The 18,972-nt window shown below is 34.6% G+C and overlaps 1 protein-coding gene across 1 annotated transcript in view; it reads left to right on the top strand.

The window, feature by feature from the left end:
- The window catches only part of LOC145670291 (protein O-mannosyl-transferase TMTC2-like), a 700,866-nt gene that overhangs the window by 423,031 nt on the left and 258,863 nt on the right, over positions 1–18,972 (top strand). Inside the window, exon 4 of the mRNA XM_081738753.1 lies at positions 14,798–14,883. Within this exon, the coding sequence (XP_081594879.1) occupies positions 14,798–14,883 (86 nt within the window). The remainder of the gene's footprint in view (positions 1–14,797; positions 14,884–18,972) is intronic.

Raw genomic sequence — 18,972 nt, 5'->3', positions numbered from 1 at the left:
TTTATAGTAGTGAGCACTCTACCACTGAACCACAGTGGTCTTATAAGGTACTGATCCATAACAGTGAGATATCGAGTTATTAATATTTGGTATTGAATTTGTGGTCGAAAGACAAAGTTAAATGCACATTCCTGTAGTCCAAAAGCAAATTACCCTACATCATGAAAGAATGATGTTGAGAAAATCACGATATTCTATTTAGCTAAAAGCCACAAAATTTATGGATGTGATAAGGCTGATATCTATCATAAGTCGCGAATATTATAAATACTGTCTTTTGCTTTTGCCAGTTTATGTCCTGATGTACGGTTTGCCTACTACAAATAAGTAATTTCCACCAAATCTGCAGATATGGAATTTTGCCTTTCACCATAGAATCTAGTAGGATGGCGTAAGGCTGATACTGGTAAGATGTATGCTGAATAACTGTATAATTAACCCTAAAACTCCATTTATTCGACTTTTATGTTTAAAACTACATATAATAGATCTTGATACTTCCATTTCTTTAGCTCCTACTAAATACTTTCTAAAGCTCTATCTACTAAAGAATTCTAAACATTATCTTTCTTCTGTCATGGTTGTCAATTCAACAACAACCTAAGTTCTAAACAAAAAATGGCAAATTTAAAATTTAGCAAAATAGAATTGCAGAAATATACCATATAAACACAATTTATTGCTATTTAAAAATAATAAATTAGGACAGCTGAAGTAAGTTAAGAATAACATCATTTATAGCTTGTCATTGCTCATAGTTTACCAAATAGTATCCGAAATTTTTGTCTCCCTTTCATCTTCATTTTATGTACTAATTGTATTTTCCAGACGCAATTTAATCTTAGTTTACTTTATATGTAACAAATATCTAGTTGTGAGATCAAGAGTACCAGTCGATTTTTACCGAATCACTACAGGGACGGGCCATAAATGTTGCTATATTTCCACAACCCAAAGAGCAGGATCTTGAATACGCCGTGATCGATCGTAAGAACAAGGACAAACTGGCTCAAGATACAGTGTGGCAAGTTAACTATTCAACACGCAGGCTACCATTCCGTTAGCGCTTTCCACTTACCACTGGTTAATACCACTGGTGATGATTACTCAGCAACGTTTTATATGTAAACTACTATTTCATAAGTTCAAAATCGAAAACGACGCTACAGCAGCAACGCAAACTATTGTTATGCAAATGGGGGAGACCGATTGAAAATGTCCAAGATCAGCCAAGATCGGAGATTCTGAGGCCATATGACACGCTATTGAGGAACTTCCATTCACCAGGTCTGGAAACACACTAAGAATTTAAGCATTGTGTTACATGAGTTGACCTCAACTTACGTTCAGAGTACATTGAATGTGTGGCGACAACTGCTGCAAAATTTACATGAAATGCGTTTCCTTAAACGAATCGTCACATGTGAGAAAACAGTGGTTAAGCAAGACACAACTTCCATCACCGGTTGTCAAAAGGATACATTTTATGAATAAATTATTTCTCGTGGAAAACTACGAGGGATAATTCACTTCAATTTCGTTGCTAACGGTCGAACCGTTAGCAACCTCGACCTCTATTCCGATCAGTTGGATGTATGTTCCACTATAGCAAAAATATTATGCATTGGTGAAAGATACTGTGCCTTGCTGCAACTGGATAACGGAAAAGAACATTCCGAGCGAGAAACACACACACAGTAAAATGTTGGAACTTTACGATACCAAACTGATGCTACATCCCACAAGTAGCTCTAACCTTGCCTCTGGATTACTACCTGTTTTATTCTATGACACAGTTCCTGAAATCACGACGAATCATTAACCAGCAGGAGGTAGAAACAGTAGTGATTGAACACTTTGCCTGTAATAATACATTGTGCTGTAATAAATACAAGTTTAGTGTGTACCAGAATATTGCAGGACTTATGACTCTTCGTTGTATTAGGATAAGATATACATTTTAGTATATATGTTTAATCAATGAAGTATAATTATGGTAGAACGTACTCACACCATTGGTCTTTATACAGATCTTGAGTTTATCAATCGGGAGGGCTGTTACCACTGTGTTAGAAAAATAATGAAATTAATTTTCTGTTAACGATGAATTTTATTATTTTTACCAAACAAGGTCATCCCCTTCAAAATAATCCTCTTGGGCAGCTACACAACGACGAAGGTGTTGTTCCTATTTCTTGCAGCGTGTTGAAAGGCTTCTGTTGCAATACCATTCATCTCATCCGGTTACGTTCTTCTGAATATTATCCAAAGTACCAAAAATCTCATTACATTTCTAACACATACCTTATTACCGCCTGCACCAAGGAATGTTTAAGGAAGACAACATTGTTGCATTTCATTCTGTAACCTATGTTACCAAGTAAGGATCACACCTTATTGTTTAACTGTGTGATTAAATTGATGATAGGTCAATCCCCTGGAAATCTGAAGTCTGTCATATTCAGCTGAAACCAATCTTATGTAGACCATTTTGACAATCTGGTCCAGAATCGTTTTAGATCTGTTTACACTTCTGAAAGGGTGTCAAATAGCTACTTATTCATAGACTCCAACTTCTTAGCGAACTTTAAAAGGAGCATGATATTTCATTTCCAAGAAACGAAATTAACCGGAGTCATAGAACACATTGCACAAAACCACAATATAGGCAGAGTGATGGTCTCTCTGGGTCTTAAGGAGGTTTCCCTCAACTCTGGGAATAACTTCACAATAACTATTCTTACAAAACTTATCTTTGAGAAAAACAAAACCTATTAATGAGTTATGTTTCTTTAGAGAGATCATCATTCCAAATGATCGCTTTATAAACAAAATGTCTATCTGATAAGCAAAGTGGGTTTGAAGTATATCATATCCTGTTTAATAAACAGTCCCTAGCACAACATTTTGTGTGTATGTAGTATTTCATAATAGCATATTTTCTCTGACATTACAAAGTTTCTGGATTAGAAATTATCTTTGTTAGTTTAATACCCCTGAAAAAAACGAATGATTAATGATAAGTGAGTGCCCATGCAATGGAATTTTTGTGCTCCCACCGCGAATTGAACCTGGAGCCACTACAACCAAAGGGATACTTCTAGGCATTAGACCAGCCGGGTTGGCTTTCAGCACTAAAAATATGATATAATAGGGAATTATTGTTTGAAAATGTGTGAATTCACTACATTATATGAGGAGGCTAATCCAACAAAATCAACTTATTTACATATGAAATGATAATGTCCTTTCCAATGATATAGTTTATTCAATACATTTAAGGATTAGTAAGCGGGATCTGAAAATGTTCTAACAACCGTTATTTAACAAGATTGTATTATTAAACATTACTAAAAGTAATTATATAGCTTTTGTTGTCACGTGTAAACTTATTGTTGTACTTAGAATTGCATTGCAAGTTAAAATAGGTGTTCAGTATGTTTATGAAGCTTATTTCATGAAATATGAAAATTACACTTATATGTTAACATCGGACTAACACTTTTATACTGTAGCATGATGTTTTTACACAATGTAAATCCATTTTTCCGGAAAGAGTAACACAGTTAATTAGATCAAATTATCTTCCTTACAAATGTTTGGAGTTGCTTAGCAACATATTATTTTTATAATGTCAGACGTAATATACTAGAAAATTCTCACAACCAAATACATGAAGACGTGTATTTTAAAAACAGTTTACACTATTCAGACCAATATGAATGGTGACACAAAAATCTATAATAAACTGAAAACTCATTTGTGCTCAGTAGCGGTTAATGAGGAAAATCTCATCTATGATTTAAACATCTATAGCTACATACTAAGGGAGCAAATCTTATCTATTCTCTTATTCTTGTATACAGGAAATAAATAGAACACAATACAAGTTTTCTTCTCATATTTCGTAGCAATAAAAATTTAATTTTTACCGATCTGACTATCACCAAGAGCCACCACTAGTTGTACTTTCGCTCACGAAGGGGGCACTCATTAACGAATGTTCAACTGGATGATTTGTTGGTATACACCAGCTCTTAGCATCAACCTTCCTAATTTTTCTCACCATAGTTTTCTACTTCTATTCAAGAAGATTCTCAATTGTATTACGATGTATGATACTCAAAATTCTGACCTTTGTAATAACTTCAGCCACATAACACAATATGCAATAATATAAATTAAATCTTCTATTTTGCTATAGTAAGTTCCGTTCCGTATTTTGTGCTTACCTTTCATTAAAGAAAAAAATATATGCAAGCTTATGTTAACGATTGAAATGTGAGAACTCCTTTTTAACTGTTAAGACTTTAATGTCATTAAATTTCAGTTAATGTGAGAGTCAAGCTAATAGTGAGCAAGTGAAAAGAGAGAATTGGAACAATTTTGGAAGATTTTAAGAGAAAAATAGAGAGAGATCGAAAGTTTGTGAAGGTTTCCTTTAGAGGAAGTTTGGTCTCTTTCACACCTTGAATTCTGAGTGGCGCCAGAGAGAACCTCTAATTAAGACGGATAATTAGCGCTGTTCTCAATATGAGTGCTAATTAAAGGCGCCAAACCTCAGTCATAGTGAGAGCATGAAAGCAAAGTGAATTTGCTAATCAAAGAAGAATCCACCACCTGAAATCACACAGGTAAGATCACTCTTTCTATTTCGTTTGAATAAAGTAATCTTTCTTGTATTATTCTGAACTTTATTTTATTCCAACAAACCTTCAAAGGCGTCTTTGGAATCATACTTAACCAGTACTTGAATATATTAAAATGTTTTCTAAGTTTTAAATGTTAATTTTTTAGAATCACTGGAAATATGTGGCGGAAAAATACATACCGTATTCGGTAATAGTGATGCTTGAAGAAGAAAAAAATATTTGAAAAGCGTACCTATCAATTGTAAAAATTTCTTTGAAAGATTTGAGTCAAAAATTATATATTAATTATTCACATTATAAATTTTTGTGACAAATTCCATAATATGCTGTCAGAAATAATTTTCCGTTGATCATATTCTGTTTTAAATAATAACATGTATCTAATATCCTCTAATATCCTCTTACATATTTCTTTTCCAATAGCAATTGCGTAAACAATTATCCGGAGCATAAAATTATGTATCACATATCCAATGTGTTTTATTACTTGTACGATGAATTTTAAACTGCACTATTCTACTGACATGAATTTGTGAATAAGGTGATTTATAATAATTTTGATTAAATATCTTATCTGCTATAATATAATTAAAATATTTTATGAAAATTGAATGGATTCGGTACATCTTTTCAGTGTACAATCTTGACTGACTGTCCAAAGCAGGGCGTAGAATAAAAAGAGACGTGAGTGGTATACAAGATTAAATCAACTAGCAAAGTCAGTACTAGCACAAGGCACACTAGAAAAACAACATTAAAAGTTTGTTTGAAGATGCGTCTGTTATATGCAGATTTACTTATGAGTATAAAAGTTTATTAAGGAAACCAATGGAAATAAATCTGAGATAATACGTCGAACAGAGATGAAGGTTTGAAATTAAATAAAATTTGGAATGTTTTATTACAACAACAACAACAATAATAATAATAATAATAATAATAATAATAATAATAATAATAATAATAATAATAATAATAATAATAGTAGTAGTAGTAAAGAAAACGGTTATATTGTAAATTTGAATGAAACCGTGAATTATAACAATATTTTTTTCACGAGACTTCACAAACAATTAACAGCATTTTATAAGAAGTACATGATTCTATATTGCAGCTTTTTCAAATAAATGATCTAACATGCCAATAGAAATGCAGAAGTTAAATTTTTTAACGGTACATGTTGAACATCTTGTACACGTGTACTATTTTGAGCTTCTCATGTATAATTCTTGACAATTCTCAACCAAACTTACAATACGGTAATTTTTTTTTCCAAAATATTTTAGGATTTATTTTAAATAAAAAATTTCATCCATTTTGTGTGTGAATGGACATGAATTTAAAACACTTATTGCGTTGCCTCTTTGAATGGCAAGGCTTACCCGTTTGTACAAGAAATGTTTGCTTCTAGGGTCACCTGATTTATTAATTAAAGCTGACCCCAAATTTGCCAAACATTTACTTGTTACTTTACTAAAAACACCCATGGTTGCAGTAGCAAAAGCAATGAAAAAATGATCTTTTAATTTTGAATATTTCGAATGTTTTCGTTTACTAGCTGCCTCGGCTGCACTTCCTGCCTCCTCGCAGGTTAATGTTATGTATGAGGGTGCGAAAGTGTCTACGCATGTAACATCCCACACTAGACTTTGGCCTCTTTTCCAGGGAATTAAAGTAATTCCGTCTGGTTTTTTGCCATCATCCCGTAACATTCCTGTTGGTTCCAAAATGCTAGGAACGTCTATGCTGGCGAGAGTTAACAATATTTGATTAAAAATTTGAAATGTACAATTGCTGAAATTAAATTATATAACAATAATTGTACAAGAATTCCTCAAATAAGTAAAATTCTGAAGATGCACACAGCCAGTCTGTTTCAAACGTAAGGTAAAATAAAATAAATAAAACAGGATGGAACATTAAAAATAATAAGTATGTTTTATTACAGATACCTCTGTGAAAATTATGTCTAACATACATATTGACTTTATCGAAGATTCAAGCATATGTGCCACCATAGAGGACAAACTGATGGATGTTTATATATTAAGCTTAATACTTAGTATGCTTATCTTCGGACAACATGACGCGTGTTTTTCTGTATATATTTGGTCTAGGAATTAATTCGTGCGGTTGGTACGCACACATTGAAGCTATAGTACAAACACAAAATACATAAATACCTTAAGAAAAATATTGTCCATCGCTAGCCACCACTTTCGCCCATCTGTCAGGCAATGTACGGATTCCGTGGCGAAAGAAGTCCTCATCCTTGGAAGCGATCCAGTCAGAGACCCATGTTTCGATATCTTCTGAAGAAGTAAACCGCTGTCCAATCAAATCGTTGTTCATGCAATCGAACAAGTAGTAGTCCGAAGGAGCAACGTCTGGTGAATACGGCGGGTGGGGTAAAACTTCCCATCCGACATTTTCTAAATAGGTTTTGACCGGTTTTGCGACATGTGGGCGAGCGTTATCATGTTGAACAATAAGTTTATCATGTCTGTTCTCCCATTCTGGTCGTGTTCTGGCCAGAGCTTGCTTCAAACGCATTAATTGTCGTCGATAACGTTCTCCATTCATAGTTTCACCCAGTTGCAGCAGCTCATAGTACACCACACCTTCCATATCCCACCATATGCACAGTATAACCTTTGCACAGTGAATATCTCGTTTTGGTTGTGATGGACCTGGTTCACCTGGTTTCACCCAGGCCTTTTTTCGTTTAGGGTTCTCGTAATGGATCCACTTCTCATCACCCGTAATAATTCGATGCAGAAACCCCTTTCTGCTCTGTCGTTGAAGCAGCAATTCGCAAATGGTTTTTCGTCTTTCAACGTCTCTGTCTTTCAATTCATGTGGAACCCAATGTGACATCTTTTGAATCATTCCCATGGCTTTCAAGCGTTTGGAGACTGTTGTTTGATCAACTCCTAATGCTGCTGCAAGTTGTTCCTGCGTTTGACACGAATCCTGCTCGAGCAATGCTGTCAATTCTTCGTCTTGAAATTTTTTGGCTGTCCAGCTCGCTCTTGGTCTGCCAAGCCGAAATCACCACTTCTAAACCGTGCAAACCACTTCTGACACGTTCGCTCAACTAGAGCATGGTCACCATACACTTCCACCAAAATACGATGACTTTCAGTCGCACTTTTCTGCATGTTAAAGTAATGCAGCAGGACACCCCGCAAAAACACTTTATCAGGCACAAATTGCGCCATGTTCACTTAACTACAAACTGGTGTTGTTGACGCTTTAATCCACTGCCCTATACTACGAACGATACGCGATGACAGGGGTTTGCAACACATGTGTGGATACACGGAACTGTGGGACGCTCCGTTCGTTGCGCCATCTCTTGTCCACCCGCACGAATTAATTCCTAGACCAAATATTAACTTTCAAATCAGTCTCTAATATACATATTCTTGCAAAAAAATATTAACATTATTATACATGAGAAAGTATAACTAAAAATAAGGCAGAAGGTATTTGTGTTGTTCTTTGTCTTAGTGTAAATATATCTTTATTATGTCTATTACTTCTACTGTAAACACCAGGTAACCCTCGCAATCCCTTTCACAAGAAATTACTATATTAGCTGTCACACACATACATACAAAATCGCCTCCAACGATTGATGAGTTCTGGGAAATAACAAGAAAAAGTGAATCATTACTAAAATATGGACTTGGTTCAGCTGCTTATACTCCAGAACATTCACAGAAAAGTATTGTGCCTCCCACCCGCAATTCAACACAAAAACATTCACGACTAATGTAATCGATAGTTTCTCATTTATGAAATTTTAGAAACAATCAAATCTGTTTGCAAGAAGAAGAAAAACATAGTGGATAAATATTTATCTATAGTGCTCAGTCTATATATATATATATATATATATATATATATATATATATATATATATATATATAATTTGCCGGAATTTGTTGAACTCATTAAAGCTCATCTAGATGAGAAACCAATATTTTCGATTTTCTTCATAAATATTGACTTAACTATTATTGTCATTGTTGATGTTTTGATTCATTTAATCCTAACTAAGTATTTCGGTTGCCAAAAATAGTAAAAGGCACAAAATAAATTAACAGAGAGAACACTGCTTAACTTTTATATAAACTTGATATACAAAATCTTGTATGTAAACAAATACTTGTTTTCCGATACGACAAATTATCTACATATATTTAAAATTTTATTGAAACACATATACATTAAAAAGTGAGATATCCCCTTTAAATAATTAAAAGAGTGTGTTAATATTTTTATAGAAAAGTTTGGAAGGAAAATATTATTCTATTAAAGTAAGAATTAATACATATTCTGCTCATAAACCAGAATCAATGCCATTAAAAACAGGCAAAGAAAAATGTACTTCCTGATTAAGATTATCGGAGGTGCTAATTTGTATAATCCTGTGACTTTCAGAAAAACTTAGTTGGAAATACCTAGGAAGAAATGAGGTAGGACAGTATTCGTATAAGTTGCTGGTCGAGTGTTGTATATAAGATGAGCAAAACATTGTAGATTCAAGAGAAGATGAGTACTGATCGTGTAAATTCAAGTCTCAGTAGTAGTTATGCAAAAGAAATATTAAAATCATTCGATTTCAGTACACTGTTGGTTTCGACTGATAGAAATGTCATAACGGTATTGCTTAGCAAAATTCTGTGAATGAAAAATTTCGACGAGTAACAATGTGCCATGCTTGTCAGTGCTGTTTCCGACTCCACTGACATATGGATGCACGCCTGGAAATCCGCACCATACAAGATTCTATTCTATATAGCACATCAAATGTTTCACAGAGTAGCATCATTGTCGAGCATGGGAAATTTGATAATGGTCATCTATTTACTAGAAACCAAACTACGATTACAAATGCAAATCTCAAGACTTCTTCGCACATTTTGTTATCATACTGATAGCCTCCAATTTTACCGTTAAAGAAGCAGTTAGATGAATATATTAAGTGCATTGTGTTCAGTGATGTAGGCCAGTTGTATCTCTGAGCATGACGTTCCAAGTGATGGTAATTTGCGTTTGTCTATCAACTGAATGTTGACACTTTCTGTAGATAATACGGTAGGGATACTAATACCAGTATCAGGTATCACGACGAATGGGATCGAACTCTAGAATTGGTTTCCATACAGGAAATATTTACCGGAACAATTTGCATCCAAAATATCATCCAAGTCTCACTGTTGTCGTTATTGTCCCCATGGATAATATGATAATGACACCCTCAAACCACCTGTGTGCCTTACTGGGGACATAATCTCTATTGTCCTACTCTATTATGAACTCTGTTCGTCATTGAGCATGTATGGAATTCGATAGGGTCATGTTATATCCGACCCGTAGCTCGGCAATAAGCCTTGACAATAGCAATACCAGATGTAAGAAACGATAACACCATTTCTTCCTATGGCATCCGCTTCTTAACGACCATTTCCATGGGAAGTTTCAAAATAAATAAAAGTACATGTATTTTGACACGTTCTGTGACGTATGCTGTACATTTTCTCCATGGATATAGAACCCTTTTAGCATGATGATTACAATGTACAGTACAAATTATAGAGTTCGTTCAAATATTTAATTCACATGGAACTATAATTTCTAGGTGTTTAGTGGTGTTTGAGGTGGACAATATCTATTTTTATGCGTTATCCCATTTCCCCCCACATTCCTATATCACAAATTCTTTCATAATCATTCACGTTCATTGATCTCCCGTAACCACTAGCCTGAAAGGACGTAACCATGGGAGTTATATCAAATATTTTAATTTTTAATGTGCTTTAAATCTGTTGTAAAAATTTTGTATCCTTGCTAACAAAACACATGTGTTTTATATAAGCGTTTAATTTTTAAATTTCCCTTTAGTGAGACACACATGTAGCTTATTTTCTTAGCTCTATAAGAAAGAAGAAATGAAATTAGTATAGTGATATTTAACAAATTATTCTCATCATATGTACACCAATATTTTACTTATTCATAAATTTTAATACTAAGGTAACTGCAGGTATACACGCCAGTCCAGCTAAATACGCCAAGTGTTCAGTACTCGGACGTTTCCCAAGAAATCCGCTAGAATCCGTCTCCAATATGTGCCGCGGTCTTGGACAAGTCCGATTTGACGAATAGTCCGGGACACAGCGCGTGCAGCCTTGTTTACTTCGGGAAGGTTCCGTGGAAAGACATTATTTCAATAGAAGTAAGAATCCGTTATTAGCACCGTGCTAACTCAGTACATTGAAAATTGTTTACATCAATGTACGCCTTATTTCGTGTCCGTCTAGAAACACTTTGTTTTGTAAGTGTAATTTCACTATTTGTGATTCCAGAGCTACTAAATCAATACCAAACATGGTGCAGCGAAATACGCCAGGGCTTGTGCAGGACTGACCGGAAACACAAAGTTGTTTTCACTTGTCTCACATGTTCCATATAACATCGGTGTAGTTTTTTTTTTTTTTTTTTTTTTTTTTTTTTTTTTAAGTCACAGCACTGTGGTACTGTCTGTTTATCTTTTCATGGACTAAAACGTTTCAATTTGGAACTTCATTTCAACTTTGAAGATAATCATTTTTACATTTTATTTTTTTATCTTCATCTTGCACTTTGGTTATTCTATTTTTTGCTTGAACCATGTTGTATAGTAATATTTGAGTTCGTATAATACTTACGATGTAAACAGTTGCAAGATTTATTAAATGTTTCTAATAGTATCCTAGACTTGTCGTAATTACTTGTACATATTGGTAAATATACCACTTTGTAACACTTTTTTCTATTACCTTGGGTACAAAATAGAAGTGAATCGCATCATTGCCACATTTTTTTCTACACGCGGAAAAGGCTACTCTGCAACGCACATGTCTTGTTCTTTGTGTTCCATAAAAATTAAGGTCATAAAAAATCCAACACCCTTTACCCGGCGTATTTACCCGTACCTATGTTGTATTACGTAATTCTATAATAAGTACGATTTTATCATTGAACATAAATAACAATATTTTTATACTATTTATGGTCAATTTTAATGAAAAGCGAAGGAAAAATATGTCTTTCAAGTCAAGAAAAGAAATACAACATAATTGTGAATACTAAAATCATCAACATACAAGTATCATTCTCCATGTATGAAAGAAGTTCTTTATGACTGCCTGACTTACTGATCAACGCCCAGCCCAAAGCAGTTAAGCTAGATACTTGAAATTTGGACGAATTCCTAGAAATTAGGGGAGTACAGAAATAAATACGGGTGGTAATCTTTAATATTTATAGATATGAAATTGTATATGGACTTATCATTTTGAATAATTAAACATGTGTTTGTTTAAGCGTTTGTATATATTTGTTCAAGAAGTCGAAGAAAAGAGTTTGGAAGTAAAAACAGTATTAATTGCATTTACTATAATATGTCCATATGTTACAACCCCTTAAAGTTTGAATCAAGCAGTTTGATATTTAGGTTTCTCATTTCAAATAATTAAATACGCGTTTCAGCGTTTATAGATGCATGGTATAGAAAAAAAGAAGAAAAATCGAGTGATTCAGTAAGGTACCAATACTAGGCTTCAAATTTCATGCGGAACTACGTACTGAGACGAATTCTATATAAAACATGCAGAAGAAAGAATGTCTAATATGGCCTAATATGGAGACATTTGCTAGTTAACCAAAACATAGCTATAAGATATCACTTTTGTTCATGGCTAGTACAGCTAAGTATAACGCAAATACGTTATACCTAGCAATTCCTTCACACACACTTAGCGATGCGTTATATCTGCCTCCGTGCAACCACATATTCATTAACTACAAAAGATCCTCAACCTTTTACAATCGTGTTTATACAGTGTTAACTGATACTCAAGTGTTCCGGTTAATACCAACTATGATATACAGTGTCTCTAATCCTTCGTAGTAAATTATCAGTCTTACCAGTGCATTTTTGAATGTGTTCCTTTTCGAAAAAATAATTTTCAAGATTATTTTTCCACCTGGGGAATACAGTATCCCCTTATATTGGAAGCATCTCAAATTGGTAAATAAAATCACGTGCTTCAGCACAAGAACAAGCAAGCAGACGACGGATATCATTACCACCAATAAAACAAGACCACCAAGACGACACCAAGAGGCCCCCTGCGACATTTCCCTACATGCACCGCTAAAGACTGGCTATGTAAGCAGACAATTGGAAGCAGAAAACATCAGTCGTCAACTGGTCACTTCCCAGCTAATATCTTTAGCTGCAACAGGCAATAAATACTCTCTTCTCTTCAAGCTGCAACGGGTGAGGGAGACTCTTCTAACCCAACGTCTGTGCTGCTACAGGCAGGGACGTCCTTAACGACAAACATCGACTTCCGTGTTGCAGCGGGCAGGAGATGCAATTGTACTTAACTTCGAGGAAATCTTTTATTGTAGAAACAAATAAATCATTTCTTTATTGTAATCCATTAAATAATGTGTAGAAACATTTTTATATTAATAAATAAAAGTATGGGACATAAAAACCCTTGTATCGTTGACTACCAACTCCCGCACAAAATATACATTATTGTGACGATTTCTGTATAAAAGATGCAGAAGAAATAAAGTCTAATATTAACCGGGATAACGCGAGGAGACGTTTGCTAGTTAACAAATACACATATGTCAGGTGCCACTTTGGTTCGTCGTTAGTATAACTAGGTATAATGGAATTAACTTTTGTTTGTAGTTTCTCAACACATAGGTTACACGAGAAATAATCAACAACACAATGTAAGAATTGCATTTCTGCAATGTAAGAATTACATGTTGCGTGGTTTTGACGGGTGACTTTCAATTACGTCACAATTAGAATATCGGAAGGATATTGTCATTGAATGATCCATGTAGTTTGTTACCTTTGTCAGATTAGATTAAATGATATCCAGTAAAACTAAAACCTGCAGGGTTCGCAAAGTCTTTGGAAATGGTGACATCAACTACTAATATTCAGACAAATTTCGTTTAGTTCTTTCTTTTCTCTCGAAAATGATAATCAATTGAGAAGTCTTAATTTATCTTTCTTTCCTTTTCAGCAGCTTTGAATCTTAGAAAGAAACATTGTTTTCAACTCTTGTTTACTTCGCTTATTTGGGGATCTCCAGGATGTCGGTATTCTGAAATATTTAATGATTAAAGGCGAATACATTAGTTTCAACACAATTATTCATGTTCAGAACCGAATCAGGACCCGAAACAAGAATTTTTTGCGAGCAATTATATTGTTCTTGTGCCTGTCCTCTTTATCCCTATCCATATTCTCTACGTTTATATAGTATGTATTAACCTTTTACTTTAACCATACTAATCTCATGTATTAAACTGAAGAACATCTGTCTTCTTCCTTCAGAGACAAAAATGGGCGCCCAAAAATGATCCAAAACATAATTGGGTGTTGAGTGGCTTATTTAACAAATTAAACACAAATGAGGTTTATAACCTACGCCCGTCCTCTCCATCTGGATGTGTTTATAACATACCCGTCTTCTCTATTCAGATGTTGTGTTAGAATCACAATCGCCCTCAATGGAGGAGTCTACTGTGTGCTTATATGCAGTCCCAAAAATATTTGTGATGGAAATGAATATTTATTATCGAATAATCAGTAGAAAGACCTTAAAAAAGCTCACGCATAAGGTAAAAAAAACTTAGTATACTTAGTGAATGAAATAGGGTTGTATATAAATATGATCTTGACTGGAGCAAGATGTTTGAACACACTAAATATACAAATTCCATATATTATTTTTGTCATATTTTTATAGTTCAAGTGGATTATGCCAGCTTCAAAAGTAATTAAGTATTTTCAAATTCTATTCATTATTGCAAGGTACTAATTGTACTGATATACCCATAGTCAGATAACTAGAAACGTTTAAAAATAAGTTGAATACTGTCGAAATGTAATATATACATAAAAGTACTGCGATATTATCAAGTTGATAGTAACATTACTCCTTTTCATGCTTTGATTCAAAAGCTTCATTTAGGATGGGTCAGTTCTTCATACCGAAATTCGCTTCTACGAAATTGTGTCTTTAGACTAAAAGAATTATCTCCTATCTTTGCAGAGGGATTCTACTTCAAGGAAGAGAAAAATATGAAGAGGCGATAGAAAGCTACAAATTAGCTATACAATATCGTCCAAGGTTAGCAGGTGAGTGTTACTCATTTATTAATAGCTGTTTATGTAATTATTCTTTACGTAGTTTCACCTGTTCGTATTTTAATCATAGTTCAAGTTTCGGATAATCGGTACATATCAAGAATTGTAAAGGACATAGCTATTTTTATCTTTATATTTCCTTAAGAAGGTTCAATTGCATTTTACAAAGTTTAATTGCATTTCTTTCTATTCATACTTTTCCTACTATACATGTTAACAATCCTTCTCTTTGGTCAATGACACACTTCCAAAATTTCCTTCCGCTATCTGTGCCTCCTAGAAAAGCATGATCACCTTTAAGCATATTCAATGGTTGTGATATTTCTATCCCCACCTCAGGATAAGACTTTGCTATAAACGTATCTTTGTTATATAAACCGTATAGACTTATATACACATTCTAAATGCTAAATAGTTTGAAATACTTCATCTCTTTATTCTCGATAAGCAGAACCTTGGGAACGAAACAAGGAAATCAGATAGCCTGAACAAAAAGAGAAATAATACACTAGTAATATTCGAATGGTGTGGTATTGAATAATACAATACACAAACCAACAGAAGCAGTGGCGGATCTAGAAGGTAAAAACTGGGGGAGCTGCCAGACCCCAGACTATCAGAAGTATATCATGAGTTTACTATCAAAAAATATATAAATAATAGCTTAAATTATTTTCTTCACCCGGAAAACGGGGGGAGGGGCTAGGCCTCCCCGGCTCTGGGCTAGATCCGACACTGAACAGAAGCTATCAAATATCGAAAAGTATATCTTTCAGTTTAACGTCCAATGATTTTGTTATTTAGGTTAAGGGAGACGGATGATTAAGGCAAGTGAATGATAGTGAAATAATTAGTGAAACAAGAATATGAGAGCAAACAGGAGTACCAAAAGAAAAAGGACATGATGTTGTCCACCACAAACTTACTTGGCCGCGGATCGAATCAGGAACTCCACGCAACAGAGGTAAGCGCTCTACCTCTGAGCCACCGTGCTCCTCATCGAAAAGTATAGACGTATATAATTTTAAAGTTCATTGTTTGTTTATGGCAATTTAAGTCTTGTACTATGGTCAATTTGCTTGAATATCTAACATATCTGATATCTAGTGAGGCGATGAAAGGCAAAGAGAATAGTTTCCGAGTAGTCACTGGAAGACTACTAGCTTCCACTGCATAGTACATTTTATATATTAATAATTAATTCATTCCATTGATAAGTGCAAGTAAATAAATACTGCGCGTTTTCGGCGCGGAAGACCCAGGTTCGATACTTAATGGAAGCTTAAGCTTAGGTCCGCGTCTCATATAGCCACGCTATGGAGAGGGGTGCTACATTTAAATCCAATGCAGTCCAATTAAAAATATAAAAGTAGGTATAAGTCCACTTATGCTGGGGTGGATTTTCTAAAGGAAGTTGATAATTATAATTATCAGTGCATTAAAAGCACATTTTGTATTTTCGGACTGAGAAGAAACCAGTATTTGCCCAACACTAATACACAAACGACAACAAGAGTGTTAACTGTTAAGTTTATTTCAATTATTTACAATTATTCTTATTTAAGTTTATTTATTTATTTATTTATTTTTACATTTGATGAGCTGACGGCCTCTTCGTTGCGTGTTCTTTGACTCTAAATTTTGCTTCTTGCTGCTGTATCCCGTTTTTCCCTAATCATCTTGAAGGTGAGTCACTGGGCGCGAATGTCCACAGTTACAAATCAGAGGTTTATCTGATGATAAGAATCTACAGCTTGTATTGGTTGCTCATTCTCTTCCTATTTCTCTCTCTTTGCCTCCTCGAAACACCGAGATCTCGCTCTCCTTTTTTCGTTATTTCTTTGTGCAAAGCACCCTAGAAATACCTTTTTTTTTTTTAGTTTTGGTAACATTTTCACGAGGCAGTATGGGTTTGGTGGACCTTACAGTTACCTCCACACCACCGGGTATCGACACTTGAAAATCTCGGCTCGCTCGTACCACGTGATAAATCCTCATGAATGCCTCGTTCCAGGGGATTTGCTGCTAATCCTAGCAGAGCCCGATCTTGCACTCACAATTCGTGGCCCTCGCGACTTGAACGCAACGCTGTGAGTTATTTTTTGCTTGTGCTTTTCTCGAATACTCATCCGATCTAAGGTTCTCCGTTTCCTTTTCTACTGCGAAGTGGGTTTTCTGAATCACACCCCGCACACAGCATGTGCAAAGCAGATTTACAATATTCTGCTTTATTATGTGGTACATGGAGGCGTAATTATACGTTAGAATTCGAAATGGAGAACATTTCTGGAGAAAAACAAACATTTTATGTGACTATTTTGTTGGAACCTTTTATTGTATTCTTATTTCAAAATAGTTGAATTTTCCATTTTGCTTTTAAAGTTATCTAGTACAAATCGTCTTGTTAGAATAGATAAGCCTATATAAGCCGTTAATAATCTGGAAATTATGTGTTATGAAGGCAAAATATTGAATGCCACAGAAAAGAAACCATCCAATTTAATCATTGTCCTGCCAAGATTTCTATTTGGAATTGTTATTAGCCAGCTAAATTATGTATCCCATTTTTCCTTCAGCCTTTAAATACACTCTGCCAAAACATAATCATTTTGAATTTCGTTTTCCTTTCGCGCATTTTTATGTAAGTAAAGTAATCTGCCCATTCTTACGGTCATTTAATTATTGATGTTTATTTCAAGCTGAATACATTTCAGTGTTCTTTTACCCGTTATTTTTCTTGTAGTCTATGCATCTACTTTCCTCAAATACTTACCGTTTTGAATTACTTGTTTCGTTTCTGAGTATTTTCTGTATAAATAAGACTATCTTCGTCTATGAGATTATTGATAAGTTAGTTGCAAAATTAATGGACCAGAAGAATACCACTATTTAATGGGGGAGGACACGGGGCTCAGTGGTAGAGTGCTTACCTGTGATGCATTCTCTCTGGTTTGATCTCGGCCAAGTCAGCTTGTGGTGGTCAGCATTATGTCAGTGGGTTTTCTCGAGTACTCCCGTTTCCTCCTACTTTCTCATTCCACCAAATATTCCATCACCATTCACTTCCTTTATTCATCGTCGCTCTCAGCCTAAAGAACATAATCGTGGAACGTTAAACTCAAAGGTTTAATTCCATTTCCCTACCACCAATTAATGGAATGAGACAGTAAATTTACACATTTTCAAATCTCGTTTCAATATGAAACGAACTTATGTGACCAAACTTAAACGAAAATTTCTCAAAAAGCTTTCGATAAAATTGACACCCATCTGTTTCTTCACAAATTATCCAACAGATTTAATCTTCATGGTAAATTCCTGTCGCTGCTAAAGGACTATCTTACTGATAGTATGCAACGTGTTGTTCTGTCTGATGCATCCTCCAAATTTATCCCAATTCTTTCTGGGGTTCTCTAGGGTAGTTTTCTAGGTCCCTGTTATTTCTTCCTTACGTGGATGATCTTCCTTCCTTCCTTTTTTTTATTGTCTTCGAAAATCCTTCTCTTCGCTGACGACTGCAAAATTTTCCATAAAATCTTTTCCATAGACAATGCTCTATGACTTCAACAAATCCTCACTAAACTTACTGACTGGTGTGCAACTTGGAATGTAAAACTGAACCCTCAAAAATGTTTCACTCTTCTTATTTCCTCGAAGAAAAATAAAATTTATCACAGATATTGCATTAATAACAGTTCTATAGAAAGAGTCTCGTCACATAAAGACCTCGGAGTAGTATTTGGTGAGAAACTTACATTCGCTGATCACATCACTGTTACAGTGAAGAGTGCTATAAGAATACTGGTATTCCTTACAGATTTACTGAAATTCGCAGTCTCAAATCACTCAGGATTTTCTTCAAAGCTTTTGTATCTCTTAAAATTGAATATTGCTCACCAATATGGAATATGGACTGTGCTTCAAACTTATCCCGTTTTGATTCTGTTCCCTACCTTCTTCTTGCCATTGTTAAGCAAAGAGTTGCTTCAATGCGTAGTCTTAGTAAAACACAGCTAATAAACAAACTTAACATTCAGACTCCAAATACTCGACGCATGGTGGCAGTCTTGTATCATACTC

This window comes from Thermobia domestica, chromosome 14 (genome assembly GCF_964235325.1).
Source record: "Thermobia domestica chromosome 14, izTheDome1.hap1.1, whole genome shotgun sequence".
Classification (NCBI taxonomy): domain Eukaryota; kingdom Metazoa; phylum Arthropoda; class Insecta; order Zygentoma; family Lepismatidae; genus Thermobia; species Thermobia domestica.
Note: the sequence above shows the minus strand (reverse complement) of the source record. Positions and strands in the feature narration are given on the sequence as shown.